This window comes from Paroedura picta, chromosome 6 (assembly GCF_049243985.1).
Source record: "Paroedura picta isolate Pp20150507F chromosome 6, Ppicta_v3.0, whole genome shotgun sequence".
In the NCBI taxonomy this organism is placed as follows: domain Eukaryota; kingdom Metazoa; phylum Chordata; class Lepidosauria; order Squamata; family Gekkonidae; genus Paroedura; species Paroedura picta.
In genome coordinates, this window is record NC_135374.1 from 18,634,535 (window position 1) to 18,655,244 (window position 20,710).

Genomic DNA, 20,710 nt, shown 5'->3' on the forward strand with positions numbered 1-20,710 from the left:
TCGGCTCACCGTATTAAACAAGGTTTCTGGTCTCTGGCACTGCTTCCATCTACCCAACTCTCTGATGAACTGAAGCCCCAACATGCATCTCCTTGTTATTGCTCTCCTCTCCTTGCTGTTCTCTTGCTGTCTGTGGGAAGCTGTCTGTGGGACTCGCAGCATCATCTCCACCCTTTCGGTATCAAATGGAGGGAAATGGGGTGACAGCTGTCTGTCCCCAAGGCTTCCTCGAAGGGTTTTCGTTGAAGGTAATCTCTCTCCTTCTCTTTGTTCTCTGTTTTTCAGGCTTGCTTCTCCATGCCGGGTCTCACACAGGGAGGCTGTCTTGTTGGACAGTGGTCCCCAACCTTTTTATCACCGGGGACCAGTCAAGGCTTGAAACTTTTATTGAGGCCTGGGGGGGCGTAGTCTTTTGCCGAGTGTCATCGCTGCTGCTTGAGCCCCTGCTCCACTTGCTTTCCCTTTGGTGCCCCTGACTTCCCACCACCCGCTGGGGGCCGCTGCCAGCAGCAGCTGCACAGTGCCACGCTGAGGGGGGAGCCACAGCCATGGCGGCCACTGGAGAGGACCAAAGGTGAGCTGGAGGCAGAGTGGTAGGGCAGCCTCCGAGGAGGAGCTGCGGACCGGTACCAACTGATCCACGGACCGGTACCTGTTCTGGAAGATTTCCCGGATCCACGTCATACCAGTTTAAGAGAGTCACCATGGTGCCACCAGAGGGGGAAAGTGCTATCTAGTCATCGTGAATTTACATCAGCCTTATATGATTTCCAAGGCAACACTGTGGAGCTGAATGGGGCATTGTTTCTCCCCCACGATGGCAAAAGAGCAGCGTGCCACTATCCTGTCATTGTGCAGGGAAAAACCCTGTCCCTAACCCCAGGGGTAGTCAACCTGTGGTCCTCCAGATGTCCGTGGACTACAATTCCCATGAGCCTCTGTCAGTGTTTGCTGGCAGGGGCTCATGGGAATTTTAGTCCATGGACATCTGGAGGACCACAGGTTGACTACCCCTGCCCCACCCCACCCTGCCGCCACCTGTATGGTGAGGCACAGAGTTGTGTGTGCCCAGGCAACATCACATTTCCAACAGAAGTTGGTCACACTCGGAAGCTCCATTTAAGTTTGCACCTACTGCTTCAGTGACTCCATTGACTTTACTCATTGTATATATTATTACAAACAGATTGCCTTAGAAAGGTTCCCTGTTCTCTTCTGTTGATTGTTCATTGTGAACCTTCCTTTTTTTGTACTGTAATTTGTTCGGATTGGGAAATTCCAAGGAAACCCATTAGACAGGAGTTTGGGCAGGAACTGAATAGACCAGTGATCTGCTCACATCCGATCATTGTGTTCAAAGACAGACTGTTCAGTTGCCAAACAGGATTCGTGCAAAATGGGCAGCCTCCTGAAGTGAGAGCTACAAAGCCGACAGCCCTTGGAGGATGCAGAAAAATGAGGTTTGGGGGGTTTTCGTGGCAATGAAACAATGGCAATGGAGAAGCCCAACACAAAAAGCAATAGCAAGGAGACAGTCGAAGTGCCCATGGAGCGAGATGATTGCATATAGAAGTGTCGGGACAGTGTAGAGCAGGGGTAGTCAAACTGCGGCCCTCCAGATGTCCATGGACTACAATTCCCAGGAGCCCTTGCCAGCATTCGCTGGCAGGGGCTCCTGGGAATTGTATTCCATGGACATCTGGAGGGCCGCAGTTTGACTACCCCTGGTGTAGAGGAAAGTAACTTAGAAGCAGACAGATGCTTCTAAAGTAGTATTTATATCCTTAAATGGATATGAAGCTTAAATGGACTCTGGGGAATGGTAGAGCAGGGGTAGTCAACCCGTGGTCCTCCAGATGTTCATGGAATGCAATTCCCATGAGCCTCTGCCAGCAAATGCTGGCAGGGGCTCATGGGAATTGTAGTCCATGGACATCTGGAGGACCACAGGTTGACTACGTCTGTGGTAGAGGACAGGAAGGCCTGGAGGATCATTGTCCATGGGGTCACGATGGGTCGGACATGACTTTGCACCTTACAACGACAATTCATATCCTAAATACGTGCAGATTGAAAATACCCCTAGATGACTCCTACAAAAAGGAGAAGTGAAATTTACTGAAATTCAGGGGATCTGATAACCATTTTCAAGTATTTAAAAGGATGCCATACGGAGGATGGAGCAGAATTGTTCTCTCTTGCCCCAAAGGGACAGACTAGAACGAATAGGATGAAATTAATTCAAAAGAAATTCCGTCTAAACATCAAAAAGAAGTTCCTGACAGTTAGAGTGGTTTCTCAGTGGAACAGGCTTCCTCGGGAGGTGGAGGGTTCTCCATCTTTGGAAATTTTTAAACAGAAGCTTGATAACCATCTGACGGAGAGGCTGATTCTGTGAAGGTTCAAGGGGGTGGCAGGTTACACTAGATGAGTGATAGGGTTGTGAGTTTCCTGCATAGTGCAGGGGGTTCGACTAGATGACCCATGAGGTCCCTTCAACTCTATGACTTTATGATTTTACTATTCTATTATTCTATAGTGACGGTGAAGCATCCCTCAAATAGTTCTTTTCTTGTCCAGAGAGGGTGGTGTCTGGACTGAAGAAAAGTCCTGCTGGTATGACTATCTGAAAGCCTTCTCCCTCCGAGTGTCCAAACCCCAAGGATTAATAGGCGACGATACGGCAGTCAACAACATCAAATTTAAATGCTCCGGTGGAATGGAAATGGAAGGAGAAGGATCAGCATGGGGTAAATATGGAGAATGGAGTGGAACTTGCATAACTGGTGAGATATGTGGGCTCCAGACAAAGGTGGAGAAAGAAAACCCGAAGCCTATGATGGATCGTACTGAACTCAACGATGTAAAGTTTTTATGCTGCAAATAAATATTGGACTTGTGCACAACTCTTTTCATTGACATGTCACTTCAATCTTTTGACTATTTGAATATTTTGTCCATCATTCATTGACACAATTACTTTTGGGCTCCATTATCCATTGAATTAATTAGGCACTTGATTTAGGTAACATCTTTTAAAATAAGAAAAAGGAGAGCTGGGTTCATTACCCAAAGGAGTCTCAAAGCGGCTTCCCTTCCTCTCCCCACAACTGACACCCTGTGAAGTAGGTGAGGCTGGGGCAGCTCTGAGAACTGTGACTAGCTCAAGGTCACCCAGCTGGCTGCATGTGGAAGAGGCGTGGCAAATCAAACCTACTTCCCCAGATTAGAAGCCACTGCTCTTAACCACTACATCAAGCTGGCCAAGATATAATCCTTATAATGTATGAAAACGGATTAAGGATAGTTGTTCACAGTTAAAGGATAGAGTGATACAATGACATATTTTATTTACATTTCTATATTCATATCCCACTTTTCTTCTCAGTTGGGAGTCAAAGCAGCTTAGCAAATTGTTTTCCCCTCCCCCATTTTCTCACACAAACCACCCTGTGAATAAGGCCAAGCTGAGAGTTTGTGACAGGCCCAAGTTCTGGATCTCACCAGATGTTATCTGTGATCTTTAATTCAGGGGTAGTCAAACTGCGGCCCCTCCAAATATCCATGAACTACAATTCCCATGAGTTCATGGGAATTGTAGTCCATGGACATCTATCTGGAGGGCCGCAGTTTGACTACCCCTGCTATAATTAGTGATTCACATCTATAAGTTCTCTCAGACCCTTGTTGTATATTGGTTAAGAGCAGCATTCTCCAGTCTGGAGAAATGAGCTTAATTCTCCATTCCTACACATGAAGCTTGCTCAATGACTTTGGGACGGTCACCCCCAGAACTCTCTCAATCCCACCTTCCTCACAAGGTGATTGTTGTGGGCTGTGGAAGGGAAGGCAATTATAAGCCACTTTCAGACACAGTAGAGAAAAGGGAGGTATAAAATCTTTCTCATACCCTTATTCTCAAGTATTCAATCAATTATTTACTTATTCACTATTCCATTATGAAGTAGTGAACAATGAGTATCACAACATCACTTCGAAATGTGCACTCCCCACCCCCATTTTTTCCCCAATTCAAGTTTTTCTGATTGAGTAAAACCTGAATCATCTGAATCGGTGATCTGGCAAATCAATTCAAATTTGGCTGATTCAGAAAACTCTGATTCAGCTGAATCACCCTTCAGACAGCTGATTCTCCCATGGAGAGGCTTCTCTTTGAGCAGGGGTAGTCGACCTGTAGTCCTCCAGATGTTCCTGGACTACAATTCCCATGAGTTTGCTGGCAGGGGCTCACGGGAATTGCAGTCCAGGAACATCTGGAGGACCACAGGTTGACTACCCCTGTCTTTGAGGATCAGCTATTTGTCTTCCTGTCCAACAATGCACACAATCTGATAATTTGATTGTGTGCAGCTAGGAGTTTACTTAGTCTAGTGAAGATCCTATTGGTGCAAGAACATACTGACATGGTAGTGGATGTGCCCAGGTGCAGTATGTTTGCCATTAGATTTATGAGGCATTTCGGCTCACCGTATAAAACAAGGTCTCTGGTCTCTGCCACTGCTGCCATCTACCCAACTCTCTGCTGAACATGCACCTCTTCATTACTTCTGTTCTCTCCTTGCTGTTCTCTTGCTGTCTGTGGGAATTGGAAACCCGAATAGTCATCTCCACTCTTTCAGTATCAAATGGAGGGAAATGGGGAGACTGGGGAAAAAAGGACTTCTGCCTTGAAGGCTTCATTGAAGGGTTTGCGTTGAAGGTAATCTCTCTTTCTCCTTGTTCTCTGTTTTTCAGGCTTGCTTCTCCGTGCCCACTCTAACACAGGAAGGTTGTCTTGTAGGATATCCTTCTTTTTTTCTGCTTCGGGTTCCTCTTTCAAATCAGTAAATCTGGTTGTGGGTAATCTTGACTTTAGTTGGCAGATGGAGAAGGTGGTGTAAGAGCAGCCCTTACAAAAGGGATTTTTTAGCTTGTTTTTAACCCTTACAGGTAGTCGTCTTTATTATTATGGTACTAGACCAGTAGTCAAATTACAAGGTATATAAAAACATCTGGCATTGACAAGATAAAAGAATCATTGAAAACATTCCAGCTATAAGAATCATTCTGGTTTTAAAACTCACAAGCATTATCTCAAGCAATTGAGACTATCTCTACCTAAGTTGCTCTGAATCCAACCAGCTCTTCCTTGTTTTGATTGCTCTCCAAGCAAATCTGGACACAACAGAAGTTATTTCTGTGCTTTTGTCTGACAACGTGTCTGTGATTGCCTCTGAGTTGGGCTTATTCTGTAGGGAAGATAGAAGTTCTCCCCTGAATTGATCGTATAGCCTACATTGGAGTAATACATGTTCAGATGCCCTTTTAGGGAAGGCTTATTCAACCCTTACAGGTAAAGGTATCCCCTGTGCCAGCACCGGGTCATGTCTGACCCTTGGGGTGACGCCCTCTAGCGTTTTCATGGCAGACTCAATACGGGGTGGTTTGCCAGTGCCTTCCCCAGTCATTACCGTTTACTCCCCAGCAAGCTGGGTGCTCATTTTACCAACATCGGAAGGATGGAAGGCTGAGTCGACCTTGAGCCGGCTGCTGGGATCGAACTCCCAGCCTCATGGACAGACAGCTTCATACAGCATATCGCTGCCTTACCACTCTGTGCCACAAGAGGCTCTGTAACCCTTACAGGGGGGGACTTGTAAAAAAGAAGTAGATGGCAGAAGTCTCACTTTGAAAAACATACCTTCTGTTTGCAAATGTTTTCCTTCAAGAGCAACTTGGTGGCCATTAAAAAGATAGGGTACAAAAAATACACATGAAGGAAAACCAAATTAGGTCTTCTGGAACAGTGGTCTCCAACCTTTTTATCACCAGGGTCCGGTCAATGCTTGACAATTTTACTGAGGCCCAGTGGGTGGGGCTTGCTTTCTGCCAGCGCTCCTGACTTCCCGCCACCCGCTGGGGGGCACTGCCAGCAGCAGCTGCGCAGTGCCACACCAAGGGGGAGCCCCAGCCATGGCTGCTGCCGGAGAACACCAAAGGTGAGCTGGCAGCAGAGTGGCAGGGCAGCCCCCGAGGCAGCAGCCGGGGAGGAGGAGGAGCTGTGGCCTGGTACTGAATGATCTATGAACCGATAGTGGGCTCTGGACCAGGGGTTGTTCTGGAAGATTCCCTGATCCATGTCATACCCATTTCAGGGGATTACCATGACACAACTGGGGGAGGAAAGTGTTGGGAACTCCATCAACTCTTTATTGTGACCCCAGCATGATGGTACAAAGAGGCTAAACTGAACCAAAAACACACTGAAAAACTCCTACTTATATACACACACAAGAATACATCTTCCTGCCGGTGTGTGCTATCGGCCAGTTTAGTTTAAAATGACTTGATCCAGCAGATGGGACGCATTGGCTAACTGCATTGCAGGATGATGATCCTGCCTCAGACCTCAACCTCTGTCCTCAGCAGGAATGCAGACACAACAAGTGTCATCAAGTCATAGTGAACTTACAGCAACCTCACATGATTTTCAAGCCTAGAGACAAACAGAGGTGGTATACGATTGCCTGGTTGTGCATAGCAACCCTGGATTTTTTTTGGTGATCTCCCATCTAAGGACCCTCCAAGACAGACCCATCTTAGCTTCTGAGACCTGAGAAGATTGGGCCAGCCTGTGCCATCCAGGAGAGGGTGATGGTGGCACTAATATCCTACAATCACCACCTTTGCAAGGTTTCCAAGATACCATGTTTGCCTCTCGTAAGGAAATGTTCTGGCTTATGTATTGATGCAATTAGTCTTGTTTTCTGAACTATTTGTAGTGCTGCATTGGACATTAGTTTGTATTCTATTGTTCTGGTGTTTATTTTGTGTGTATTCTTAGGAGGATGATATATTAAATTGGAGCTATGTCCAAGTATTCTGTGAGCCACTCTGGGAGAAAAAGTAAGATATAAATAAACCATTTAGCTGCTTTATATATGAGTCTGAGGTATGAAAAATGGAGATCACATAATACATGTGAAGGGAGGCAGGGCATAATGGCAGAATGGTAAGTTTACCCGGGGCAAGCTCCAAAACTGGGAGGGGGCCAATCACTACTATGACTGGTAGGACTGGAGAAGACATGCTAGCCCCGCAACCCAAATCTCCACTTGTTGTGCTCTAGGGCAGGGGTAGTCAACCTGTGGTCTTCCAGATGTCCATGGACTACAATTCCCATGAGCCCCTGCCAGCATTTGCTGGCAGGGGCTCATGGGAATTGTAGTCCATGGACATCTGGAGGACCACAGGTTGACTACCCCTGTTCTGGAAGATTCCCTGATCCACGTCATACCAATTTAAGAGAGTCACCATGGTGCCACCATGTTGTGGGGAGAGGAAGGGGAAGGCGACTGTAAGCTGCTGTGAGCCTTCTTCGGGTAGGGAAAAGCGGCATATAAGAACCAACTCTCTTCTTCTTCTTCTTCTTCTTCTTCTTCTTCTTCTTCTTCTTCTTCTTCTTCTTCTTTCTTCTTCTTCTTCTTCTTCCCAATCTTCCGTCCTGGGGAAACATCATATTTGGAGAAACAGTTTGATGAAGATATGGCAAAGAATATGATGTTAACTATTTTTGCTACTAATTTACCAAAACAAGGAATAGAATTCTTCTTTCATGCAACAACACCTGCCGGGATTCAAATCGCTTCAGGACAGAAATTGCAACAACCTCCTCATATAGACTCCTGGTTTGGAAAATCAGAGAACTGGCTGTAATGGCTAAATTAACAAACTAGTTAATCAAAGACCTCCAGAAGACTCTCAAGAATGTTGGGATGAATATATAAATTCTCTGTAATGGATCTCTCTTTTCTTTTTTTTTTCCTTGTAACTTTTCTATGTACTTAAAAAGTAAAAAACTTTCAAAAGTACACAACACATAGGAATTTTGTCCAGTTTCCTCTATGTGAATTTTTCTTTTCTCATAGAGGAACTTTCTGCCAAAAGGGATCAGTTCTGCATGGCCTGAAAGGCAGAGCTGCTCCTAAAACCAACAAAATGCTGGCCTCACTGCAGAAGTAAAATGAAGACCACCTCTCAAGGAAGATCTTGACACCCCCCCCCCCTCAATTTATTAATGTTGTGATACAACATGTATAATGTTTTAATGACTTACTGTTTTTATTTATTTAGTTATTTATATTTATAGCACGACCCTCTTGGACCAGTCATCTCAGGGCACTTCACATCAAGTTGTTTTCATCCATGCCTGACCTACCTTTAGGATGCTTAGGGCTGATCCTGCGTTGAGCAGGGGGTTGGACTAGATGGCCTGTATGGCCCCTTCCAACTCTATGATTCTATGATTCTATGATACCTGCCTGACCTACCAAGAAGGGTGGGATATAAAAATAAAGTTTATGATGATGATTAGACCCAACACAGTCTAGCAGGCAAAAGAACAACTGTTGGATAAAGACTAGTGTTTTATATCCATTATTAATGGAAGGCCTTTGTGAAGAGGACATTTATTTTCTTTAAGTTTCTTTAAGTGATCTTCATTCAGTATCTCACAACAACTGCACCTGTAATCCCCGTAGGATATTATTATTATTATTATTATTATTATTATTATTATTATTATTAATTGGATTTATTTCCCGCCACTCCCCGTAGGCTCATGGCGGGTCACAGCAGTCCTATCCCCATTAAAATACCCATTAAAAGACTTTAAAACAATCCCAACATGGTGGAACTTATTATTCCCACCCCTGTTATCAGAGCGGCAGGGAGGGTGACTACTGACTACAGAATCCATCTGGCCCAGTTAACATCACATTTCCAGCAGAAGTTGGTCATGGTAGGAAGCTCACAAGTGAGATGGGAAGAAGACCTCCCCCCGCATCTATTTCTAATAAATTCTCTCTTTATTCTGGTTTGCATGCACTTTCTTAGTTGCCAAAGGATCAAGGCACTCGTGATAAAGTTGGCGCAATTGGTATTCGCGGGTTTTGTTCAGATAGCACCATCGTCAACTCTTCAGTGGGCACGTGAGTACTTGCGTCATCTTCTTTTTTTAAAAAAAGTTAGTACCAATATTAGCATATTCCCCCTTCCCATATCTTACTTTGCCCTCTCTTATACAAGTACTGTTCCCTCCCCCAAGAATGGAATAGAAGTCCCAGGTAGTTGTGCTTCTCTCAAAAGGGAATCCCAATTACCAGCATGCATCTCCTAGTCTTAATAAATTTGGGAGCAGAAGAGCTGGTCCTATCATCCACAAGGGCCTGTGAAACATCTCCTGAGCTTCAGGCAAGCTGGGGGAATAGCCTTTGCTCCTGTGGTCCAGAGTCACTAACTACAGGCAGATCCTGGAAATGATTCCTGAGAATCAGAGGGGCAGAACATCTTATTTTTTGACACCTTTGGGTAATATTCTTCCAGCCACTCTCCTCTTTATTGGGGGTCTCCTCAAATTGGTGAGAGACCTTTCTCATCTTTCCCAACTGCCCTCCTAAAAGTGTTCCATAAGTTCTTTCCAATAACTTTTCACCCTTCTTTATAGAATAAAGTGTGGACAGATGTTCGTCTAGGTTCTGTATCTTCTCCAGGAGTGCTACTAACCTGAACTTGGTGCATGTGTATTTAAAGTTACCCTGAGGTAAAAATACGAACCCGCCACAGACATTCCATGTTTCAGCCTCAGGTCCACCACCAGCTACACTTTTTTGATCCATTGTAGGAAGAACCACATCCCTTCCAATAATTCTGGGACACTTACAGAGTCCCCTGGCTTGATCCACAAGCCAAGAGCCCTTTAGCTCTAATTTTTTATTGCGATATGCGCATTTTGTCACAGCCACTGTTGATGTGTTCCTTCTAGATCACCCAAGATACCTTTGCTTCATCTTGGTGGCAATTTTCTTCACTCTCCTCAGTCAAACCAACCAGCTATGCCACACAGTCCAAAATAGATGCCTTTTCCTGGTTTCCTCTGGGGTGAAGCTATAGCAAACATGAAAGATTTCATTTCCTGCAGAGTGGGAGTTTTGCTGCTTTTGCCTATGGATGCTGCAGCAGGGTAGCATTTGCTGGCAGGGGCTCATGGGAATTGTAGTCCATGGACATCTGGAGGACCACAGGTTGACTACCCCTGCCCTAGGTGATTCCTCTAAAAACGAGAAGTGAAATTTAGCAACAGGGGCGGTGAGAAGCCGCCCTCAAGTTGTTCTTTTCTTGCCCAGACACGACGGCCTCTGGACTCAGGAACTCTCCTGCTGGTATGACAATCTGAAAGCCTTCTCCCTCCGAGTGACAGAACCCCAAGGAATAACAGGCGACGATACGGCAGTCAACAACATCAAGTTTAAATGCTCCGGTGGAATGGAACTGGAAGGAGAAGGACCAGCGTGGGGTAAATATGGAGAATGGAGTGGAACTTGCATAACGGGTGAGATATGTGGGATCCAGACAAAGGTGGAGAAAGCAAAATTTCTGACGGATCGTACTGAACTCAATGATGTAAAGTTTTTCTGTTGCAAGTAAATATTGGCTGCTCCTCCATTTACAGGACTTCTGTGTGCCTCTTTTCATTTCTCCCTATACAGGTCATTCCAGTCTGATGGGATGAGGAGTGAAATAACTCCTTTTGACTTTTGTTAAGTTAAGAGAAACATTTTTTCGTAACTGTTTCGCAATCAGAAGGCTCAGCTTGTATTTGGCTGTGCCTTGAAATATTACCAATTTGGGGGATCTCCCTTCGATTTGGGGGATCTCCCTTCGTGTCTATATTTCTTCAGTAAAAATATAAAAAAGGTTTTTCTCTCCTTGTGATTCATTGGGATGGGCAAACAGGAACCCTAATCTGGCCATTTGGCCATCAGCTCTTCTGACTGTTTCAATGTGTTGTGCTTTTTCTCCTGCCAACATGTTCTGACTGGTACAGCTAAGCTCACAGTACCTCAATTTGCGCACTAAATGCTTCAAACCGCATGGTAGACTTCCAGTCCACCAATGCACAGTCTGATAGTTTAATTGCATGCATCAAGGGGATCACTTAGTTTAGTGATGATCCTATCTGTGCAAGAGCACATTTAGAGGGTAGTGGATGTTCCCAGGTTCAGTATGTGCTCCCCAGCAGTGCAGCAAGCTATTTTTGCCATGGGATTAATGAGGCATTTAGGCTCACCATATAAAATAAGGTCTCTGGTGCTGCTGCCATCTACTCAACTCTCCGCTGTACTGAAACTTCATCATGCTCCTCCTCGTTCCTGCTGTACTCTCCCTGCTGTTCTCTTGCTGTTTGTGGGAAGTGGAAACACGCAGTGTCATCTCCACCCTTTCAGTATCCAATGGAGGGAAATGGGGAGAATGGGGAGTAGAGAACTACTGTCCTAGAGGCTACATTGACATGTTTGCGCTGAAGGTAATCTCTCTGTCTTTCTCCTTGTTCTCTGTTTTTCAGCCTTGCTTCTCCATGCCCAGTCTTGCACAGGGAGGCTGGCTTGTAGGATATCTGTCTTTTCTTCTACTTTAGGTTCCTCTTTCAAGTTGGCAAAAGTGGCTGTGGGTAATCTTTACCTTAGTTTGCCTCTGGAGAGGGTAGTGCAAGAACAGTCTTACAAAAGGGATTCTTCATATTTGGATGTGGTGACACAGGTTACTAATTTAACTGGATTAACTTTTGCTTATATATCCCCACTGTCATGATAGTCCAGGGGTAGTCAAACTGCGGCCCTCCAGATGTCCATGGACTACAATTCCCAGGAGTCCCTGCCAGCAAACGCTGGCAGGGGCTCTTGGGAATTGTAGTCCATGGACATCTGGAGGGCCGCAGTTTGACTACCCCTGTGATAATCAGTTCATAGTCTGAGGAAGAGTGGACTCGAAAGCTCGCGCCTTGAATAAATCTTTGTTGGTCCTAAAGGTGCCACTGGACTCTGATTTTGTTTTGTTGTGTCATTTCCAGGCTCCAAGAGCTGAAAGGGCTTGCATGGGAGGGGAGAACCATGTGGCACTGTGCCCCAGAGAGGTTGCAGGATGCCAATCTCCAGTTGTGACCTGGGGGTTTGCTGGAATTGCAGATCATTTCCAGGCAACTGAGATCAGTCCTCCTGGAGAAAATGGCTATGGGGGGGGGGCTATCTGGCTTTGCACCCCTTTGTATACAGGGATGCCAAGCTCCAGGTGGGAAACAAAGAGAATGGCAGTAATTGCTGATACCAATAAACATCAAATAATTCATAAACTTGTCACAGTTTCTTCCTTCAATGAAATTATTTAATTGATGACAAAATTTGCTTGAAGAACTGAAAACCTTTCAGTGAGTATATTCTTTAGTTCAGTTCAATGTCAAAATAAATCAAAAACAATTGTATGTTACAATCAAACATGAACACCTTGGTTGGCAAAGAACTTAAAGAGGGTTTACTTCCTCTATGCCACCTTTTCTCACCATTTTTATTGATAACCCCCTGATATATTCTTCAGGCATCGAGAAACTCCAGAAGTGGTGTGGACTGCTAATCTGATGAGCCAGGTTTGATTCCCCACTCCTCTGCATGCAGCCAACTGGGTGACCTTGTGCCAGTCACAGTCCTGTCAGAGCTCTTTTCACAGAGCAGTACTATCAGGGCTCTCTCAGCCTCACCTCCCTCACAGGGTGTCTGTTGTGGGGAGAGGAAAGGGAAGGGGGATGTAAGCTGCTTTGAGACGCTTTCGGGCAGGGAAAAAAGCATATCAGAGCCAATTCTTTTCCTTCTCCTTCTTCTCGGTACTTCTGTGCCCTACAACAGTTTCCCCATCTTCCTTGCTATTGGTCTCAAATTTGCTTTGTTGTATTGGTCTTGAAATATGAGCCTCTTGTGGCGCAGAGTGGTAAGGCAGCCGTCTGACAGCTTTGCCCATGAGGCTGGGAGTTCAATCCCAGCAGCCGGCTCAAGGTCGACTCAGCCTTCCATCCTTCCGAGGTCGGTAAAATGAGTACCCAGCTTGCTGCTGGGGGGTAAACGGTCATGACTGGGGAAGGCACTGGCAAACCACCCCGTATTGAGTCTGCCATGAAAACGCTGGAGGGCGTCACCCCAAGGGTCAGACATGACCCGGTGCTTGCACAGGGGATACCTTTACCTTTACCTTTAATGGTCTTGGAAAGACTGCAGCAAGACCAGTGTAGTATCCATATGGAAACGGAAAGTGTACAATTTCTCATTCCCACCCACATCAGCTTTATTTTCCCTGCTGCAATTGCCTGTGATAATTATCCCCAAAGCATTCCTCCCTTCTCATATTGCAAATTGTAAACCTCACATCTTACTCATGAATAAACATTCTTAGGGCAGAGGCATCTCCTGGTAGGGGCTGTCTCTGGATGTCCCATAAGCCCCTCCTCCAGAAGGCACACAGAGGCTGTATCAGGAGGCAATTCACTTTCCCCATGCTCTCTGAATTAAAAGAGGCCAATAAGCCAGGGTAATTTACTGGCAGCAGAGCATACTCTGAGGCTGGCTCCTCCTCCTCCTAGCAAACTTCTGAAACTTGCAGGAAGTTGGAACCAGGGAGCAATTTCCTTATTAGCCTTTTCTGGATGAGAGCTCCCTCCTGATTTAGGCTAAACTACAAGGGTGGGCAATTCCTGGCTAACCATGACTTATTTATGAGCAAACATTCCCAGGGTAGAGGCTTTTCCTGGCTGCCTGAACATAATTTTACTTGGTAGGCCTTATTGGCAGGGTCCAATTTGAACTGACTGGCCCTTACTCATGAGTAAAGATTCCCAGGACAGAGGATTCTCCTGGCTTCCCTGGGTCCCAGTGGGCTGGCAGGGGTCTATTAGTGGGCCTCCCCCATCCTCACCCTATAAGGCATGCAGAGGCTGTGCCAGATATTAGCTTGCTCCCCCCCATGTCCTCTTAGTTGAAAGAGGCCAGGGCAACTTACTGGCAGAAGTATATTCTCTGAGGCCAGCACCTCTTCCATTCCTGGCTGAGGTCCATGACTTGCTCATGAGTAAATATTCCAAGGGTAGAGGCTTTTCCTGGCTGTCTACACACAATTTGACCTGATTAGCCCTCACTGACAATGTGCAGTTTGAACTGATTGGCTCTCATTGGCAAAGTGCAATTTGAACTGATTGGCTCTCATTGCCAGAGTTCTCACTCTCTATTAGCTGCACAACCTCAGGGAGAGCCAATCAGGTAGGGAGTGAGTTATCTGCATGCAATTTGAACTGATTGGTCCTCATTGGCAGAGTTCAATTTGAATTGAGTGGCCATCATTGGCAGAGTGCTATCTCTGTATTGGTGGCACAACTCCCAGGGAGGGCTAATCAGGTAGGGAGTGAGTTGTCAACTGTATTATGTTGTCAGTTCTATTATGTTTAGTGATGATGATAATGATATTTATATTTATAGCATGCCTTTCTGGGGGCAACTCATATCATGTTGTTTGAATCCATGCTGTCCCCTGCCCTGAGCTACCAGGAAGGGTGGTGTATAAGAATGAAGTTGTTGTTGTTGTTGATGATGATGATTAGACTCAACACAGACTAGCAGGCAGAAGATCAGCTGTTGGATAAAGACTGAAGATTTACCCAATTTTGATGGAAGGCTTCTGCGAAGAGGACATTTGTTTTCTTTAAATATCTCGTAGAATCACAGAATCATAGAGCTGGAAGGGGCCACACAGGCCATCTAGTCCAACCCCCTGCACAATGCAGGATCAGCCCAAAGCATCCTAAAGCATCCAATAAAAGTAACTGGACGTAGCAACTGGACCTGTAAATCCCCACTGGAGATAAGAACTCCCCTCTTGGATCTGACTACAGGATCCATGTGGCCCAGGCAACATCACATTTCCGTCAGAATTTGGCCATTTCCCCCCTGCATCTGATTCTTTCAAGCATATTGCTTGAGGTCACGGAGGTTCCAAGTCTAGTATTTCTAATAAAATCTTCTCTCTGTTTCTGGTTTGCATGCACTCTTTCAGTTGCCAGAAAAGGGGAAAGATGCTGGTGATAAGGTTGGTGCAATTGGTATTCGTGGGTTTTGTACAGATGGCTCACTCATCTCCTCCTCAGTTGGCACGTGAGTACTTGTGTGGTCTTCTTTTCTTAATAACTCCATCCCAGGATTAGCATATTTTCCCTTCCCATATCTTATCTTGCCTTCTCTTATGCTACTCCTACTGGAATAGAATGGAATAGAAGTCCCAAGTAGTTGTGCTCTAAACACACCTGCGCAGGCACACACACACACACTGAGCAGGAACAAAATTGGGAGGCAGCAACAACTCACAACATCATGACTTCAACATGAGTACCCAGAAATAATTTCACAGCATCAGCAGTGCTCTAGGAATCCCCAAATTTCGGTTTGTTTGTTTTTTACCATACAGATATAAAGGATTCCTATATATTAGTGGTCTTGTGAGTCAGCTTCAAGGTCCTCAGACAAAAATGATGTCATTGAAATTCGTGCCAATCTTTCCCTGCCCTTTGTCCTCCCCCTCCCCCCTGGTTCTCTTCCCCTCTAATTCAGCCTTAATTTTTTTACCATTGGGCTTCTAGAAACCCCAGATGTGGCATAACCATGCAGAATATCATTAAGAAGCATCACTGTATACGTGCCCACCCAGGGCCCCAACCCAACCCACACCCTTCAGGCCCATTTTGGGTGGGGTGGGTGGGTTGACTTGACTATATGTGGTCATATTACCCAACAAATGTTTGATAACTTTTAAAAATATTTTAAAAATTAACCCCCACCCATTTGGGAAATCCCTTCCAGGGTCATGAAGAAAGCCCAGGGTTTCAGAAAACCCTGATTAAGAAAATCTGCTCTAAGTGCTTCAAGCTGGCAACAGGGGCTAGAAATGTTGCAAAGAGGAGTAGCAGCAGTTTTGTGCCAAGCTAGATGAAAAATAAGTCCACGATAAGGTATTTCTCTACTAACTAACAGTAGTTAAAAGAAGCTACTGTTACTGGATGGTGTTTCCTGTTAGGAATTTAGCAGGTTCGGGGGGAGATTGCATTGTGAAACTATCATGGTCACATGAAAATGGACTTCCACACTGCTCCATCTCGCATATTGCCCTTCAGTGAGGATGCAGCAGTGAAGACAGTTTACAGACCTGGAATAGTTACAGACAAGGAATGATTTGCAACCATGGGGGTAACCACCTTTATTATTGTTCCCGATCTTGTGTCTTTTAAGAGCTGTTTGCATTCCCATTTAAATGTCACTCCATCCTGGTGCACGTATTCCTAGAGCTACTGTCATTCTTCTGATCACTGGGAAGGAGGCCTATGTAGACAGAATTCTGTTTTTGCTTGTGTAGGCCTGGCTATTCCTCATCACACACGCAGCCAGGAGGGATCTGCTGGTGCTAATATGTGCACAGGAGTTCCTGGGTTGTTGACACTGATAGAAATTGTTGGGGGGGGGGGGGGCTGGTGGTGTTGCTGTATTGGTTTAGTGCTGAATCTAACTGAAGGGTTCTTCAGCCCTGAATCTATTCAGCACAGAATCAGTAATTTGGGAGGAAACCTGCAGCTCATAACAACCCTATTATGTCATCAAGGGAAGTCCCATTTGTAGACCTTACCTGTTGCCTCCAACATAGCAGGTTACAACTCGGCCCCTTTGAAAAGTTCAGGCTCTGGTATTTGGCAAGAGGATGTCAACAGACTGTGGCCTGTGTGTATTTTATAAGCCCCCTGTACAACTTGAGATAACATTTCATAGAATCATAGAGTTGGAAGGGACATCATGGGTCATCTAGTCCAACCCCCTGCACTATGCAGGACACTCACATCCCAATCGCTCATCCACTGTAACCTGCCACCCCTTGAGCCTTCACAGAATTAGCCTCTCTGTCGGAAGGCTATCCAGCCTCTGTTTAAAAATTTCCAAAGATGGAGAACCCACCACCTCCCGAGGAAGCCTGTTCCCCTGAGAAACCGCTCTAACTGTCAGGAACTGCTTCCGGATGTTTAGATGGAATCTCTTTTGAATTAATTTCATCCCATTTGTTCTGGTCTGTCCCTCTGGGGCAAGAGAGAACAATTCTGCTCCATCCTCCGTATGGCAGCCTTTTAAATACTTGAAGATGGCTATCAGATCCCTTCTCAGTCTTCTCCTCTCTAGACTAAACAGACCAAGCTCCCCCAACCTTTCTACATACGTCTTGGTCTCCAAACCCCTCGCCATCTTTGTTGCCTTCCTCTGGACACATTCCAGTTTGTCAACATCCCTGTTCAACTGGGGTGCCCAAAACTGAACACAGTACTCCAAGTGAGGCCGAACCAGAGCAGAATAAAGCGGCACCATCACCCCCCCCCCCCCGTGATCTTGACATGATACTCCGTTTGATACAGCCCAAAATCCCATTTGCCTTTTTAGCCCCTGAGTCACACTGCTGACTCATGTTCAATGTATGGTCTACTAAGCCTCCTAGATCCTTTTCGCACATGCTACTGCCAAGACAAGTCTCCTCCATCCTATATTGGTGTATTTGGTTTTTCCTATCTAAATGCAGAACATTACATTTGTCCCCATTGAACTTCATTTTATTCAGTTTAGCCCACTTCTCAAGCCTGGGATGCTTGCAATAAAGGGGCCTGGCTCTGTGATGTTCGGTTGCGTGAACCAAATACTATCTGTTACAAGGGACCATCTCCCTGTCTTCCAGATTATATAAATACAATGGGCAAGGCAGATAGTCTGCTAGCAAAATGCTGTTTTTTCAGAAGTTAATATCTGGAGTCATCTCCATGGCGTGCAGTTAGGGAGGCTTGGGCCCTCACTGGCTTGGCTGTTCGCAAGCCAGCCACAGGGAGCCAATTTCTCAATCCATTTCATTAGTCAGCCACACTGGTCCACAGTCTGCTTCACTACTTTCCTTCCTAACAGGATAGGACGGGCAATTAAGTCAGGGCTGCCATTAGCCCAACCATGCCCCTGCAAGGCTTGTTACAGGTTTGGCAGAAACCCAACAGACTAGTGATCAGCTTGTATCCAATCATTGTGCTCATAGACAGACTGTTCAGCTGTCCAGTAGGACTGATGCAAAATGGGCAGCCGCCTGAAGTACGAGCTACAAAGCTGACAGCCCTTGGTGGATGCAGAGAAATACGGAGCTTGGATTTCCCGCTGCTATGAAACTCTGGCAAGGGAGAAGCCCAAGCCAAACGGAAATAGCAAGGGGACAATCAGAATGCCCGTGGAGGGAGAGGACTGCATGAAGAAGAAGAAGAGTTGGTTCTTATAAGCCGCTTTTCTCTACCCAAAGGAGGCTTAAAGCAGCTTACAGTCGCCTTCCCTTTCCTCTCCCCACAACAGACACCCTGTGGAGTGGGTGAGGCTGAAAGAGCCCTGATAGCACTGCTCGGTCAGAACAGTTTTATCAGTGCCGTGGCGAGCCCAAGGTCACCCAGCTGGTTGCATGTGGGGGAGTGCAGAATCGAACCCGGCATGCCAGATTAGAAGTCCGCACTCCTAACCACTACACCAAACTGGCCCTCCAGAAGTGCCTGGACAGTGTATAGGAAGAAGACAATATGGGGGATGGGGGGGAGGGACACAGATTAAGAAATGATGTTGCTAAGTTAGTAGACTTTGGGATTGCCACTTTTTAGTATATGAAAACCAAAGCTGGGTAAGAATACATGACCCACATTTCTCCATAGCCCCCTTTCCTGTGCCTCCAACAGCAACCTCAGTTCCGGAAAAAAAAATGAAAATTTTTCCACTATGGTTTCAAATGCTTTGTGGGTTAGACGCACATCCGACAAGTGTTCATATACTCAACCTGCACAGGTTGAAACCCCCCAGATGTCTCCTACAAAAAGGAGCAGTGAAATTTAGTGACAGCCAAGCCTCCCTCCAATAGTTCTTTTCTTGTCCAGACACCGTGGCATCTGGTCTGACAAAATCCCCTGCCACATGAAAGCCTTCTCCCTCCGAGTGTCAGAACCCCAAGGATTACTAGGCGATAATACGGCAGTCAACAACATCAAGTTTCAATGCTCAGACGGAACCAAACTGGAAGGAAATGGACCAGCATGGGGTAAGTATGGAGAATGGAGTGGAACTTGCACGGGCGGTCAGATATGTGGAATCCAGACAAAGGTGGAGAAGCCAAAATGGAAGCTTCGAAAGGATCGTACTGAACTCAATGATGTAAAATTTTTATGCTGCAGATAAATATTGGCTGCTCCTCTGTTTGCAGGATTTGTGTATAACTCTTCATTTATTTCTCTACATGTTCTTTCAGTTTTCTATTTGAATTTTTTTGTGCACCATTCATTAACACAGTTGCTTTCTGGTTCCACTTTCCAGTTAATTGATTAGGCCCCTGATTTAAGTAACATTTTTTAAAATAAAAAGGCGTGTTTTATACTGTGCTTTTCATGACCTGAAGGAGCCTCAGAGTGCCTTAAAATCAACGTCCCTTCCTCTCCCCAAAACTGACACCCTGTGAAGTTGGTGTGACTGGCCCAGAGTCACTCAGCTGGCTGCAGGTGGAGGAGTGGGGAATCAAACCCGCTTCCCCAGATTAGGAGCCATCACTTTTAATCACTACACCAAGCTGGCCAAGGTAATTATTAATAAAAAGTATGAAAATGGAAGGAAGGAAGGAAGGAAGGAAGGAAGGAAGGAAGGAAGGAAGGAAGGAAGGAAGGAAGGAAGGAAGGAAGGAAGGAAGGAAGGAAGGAAGGAAGGAAGGAAGGAAGGAAGGAAGGAAGGAAGGAAGATATATCCCATCTAACTTCAAAATCCAGTGTACTATTTCACCACATACTTATGAGTAAGAATTTAAATGGTTCCAAATATACACCACCCCTGCAAGGTTGAAATTCTACATGTCCATAAGGGTTCTTCTCACATCTTTAAAAAGCATCACTCAACACTTAATGTCCTTTATTTTTATGATTTTTCGACCTCACTAAACATAAGGAACAGCTTATTAACAGAAATATTATTTTCTGAATACTTTCCCACATTCACAGAAGTATGTTTCTATGTGATCACAATTACTATCTCATTAGGAAACTACATAATACATAGAAGCAATTCCCCATCTTTTCAATATACAATTACCGGTGAGACATAATGAGACCTCATCCTGCAATCACTCCAGAAATACATCCTTACTTTTTATAATGTACAATAATTTGTGATAAAGATAGAATGTGATTTTGCAGTAATTCCAAATTTACATTAACTATCAATGAATTATAGGAAGCAGCTTAAATCTGCATGTATGTTGAAGCCATTCAGCATCAATGAGTCAAGAAGATGAATGCACTTTGCCTCCAAGTGTAATAAAAACTTATGTGACTCTGTATGACAGAACAGTCTTTGTACTAAATGCATGAATGATGAAAAACTGGAAATCATTCTCAGTGTGCCCAGTTTGAACAAAAGGAGCATCCATGACTTGATTCTTTGTACTGGATCTATGGTCCATAATCCTAATTTTTGCAGATATTATGTTTTAATATTAGAATGGGTTTTTAATGGGATTTTATTCTTTTTATGAATCTCTGTAAACCACTGCGAGACTTTTGAGAGCGACGGTATATAAATACACAGATAAATAAATAAATATGAATTGATTTTGTTTTTCTCTATTGTGGTTACAATAAGAATGGGAGAAGGTACGGAACAGACAGGTCACCTCTCACCCGTCCCTCTACCCCCAATCCTGGCCTAGCTGGGTGACAGGAGAGCTTCGTGCCTAACCCCTTCCATCCTTCCTGCAGTAGCTA

The 20,710-nt window shown here is 45.2% G+C and overlaps 2 protein-coding genes across 2 annotated transcripts; both read left to right on the top strand.

The window, feature by feature from the left end:
- The first annotated feature begins 4,549 nt into the window (after positions 1–4,549).
- LOC143840618 (vitelline membrane outer layer protein 1-like) lies at positions 4,550–10,485 on the top strand. The gene is made up of 3 exons (XM_077344220.1): positions 4,550–4,720; positions 8,896–8,990; positions 10,185–10,485. Exons 1-3 carry the CDS (start codon positions 4,550–4,552, stop codon positions 10,483–10,485), a joined length of 567 nt encoding a protein of 188 aa, XP_077200335.1.
- A 709-nt stretch (positions 10,486–11,194) lies between these two features.
- LOC143840620 (vitelline membrane outer layer protein 1-like) lies at positions 11,195–19,142 on the top strand. The gene is made up of 3 exons (XM_077344221.1): positions 11,195–11,365; positions 14,926–15,023; positions 18,845–19,142. Exons 1-3 carry the CDS (start codon positions 11,195–11,197, stop codon positions 19,140–19,142), a joined length of 567 nt encoding a protein of 188 aa, XP_077200336.1.
- Positions 19,143–20,710: the final 1,568 nt, after the last annotated feature.

Coding starts and splice junctions, on each gene's coding strand:
- LOC143840618 (XM_077344220.1), top strand. CDS start 4,550: ATGCACCTCTTCATTACTTCTGTTCTCTCCTTGCTGTTCTCTTGCTGT. Junction 4,721..8,895: donor TTGAAGGGTTTGCGTTGAAG/GTAATCTCTCTT, acceptor GCACTTTCTTAG/TTGCCAAAGGATCAAGGCAC. Junction 8,991..10,184: donor GTCAACTCTTCAGTGGGCAC/GTGAGTACTTGC, acceptor TTTCTTGCCCAG/ACACGACGGCCTCTGGACTC.
- LOC143840620 (XM_077344221.1), top strand. CDS start 11,195: ATGCTCCTCCTCGTTCCTGCTGTACTCTCCCTGCTGTTCTCTTGCTGT. Junction 11,366..14,925: donor TTGACATGTTTGCGCTGAAG/GTAATCTCTCTG, acceptor GCACTCTTTCAG/TTGCCAGAAAAGGGGAAAGA. Junction 15,024..18,844: donor ATCTCCTCCTCAGTTGGCAC/GTGAGTACTTGT, acceptor TTTCTTGTCCAG/ACACCGTGGCATCTGGTCTG.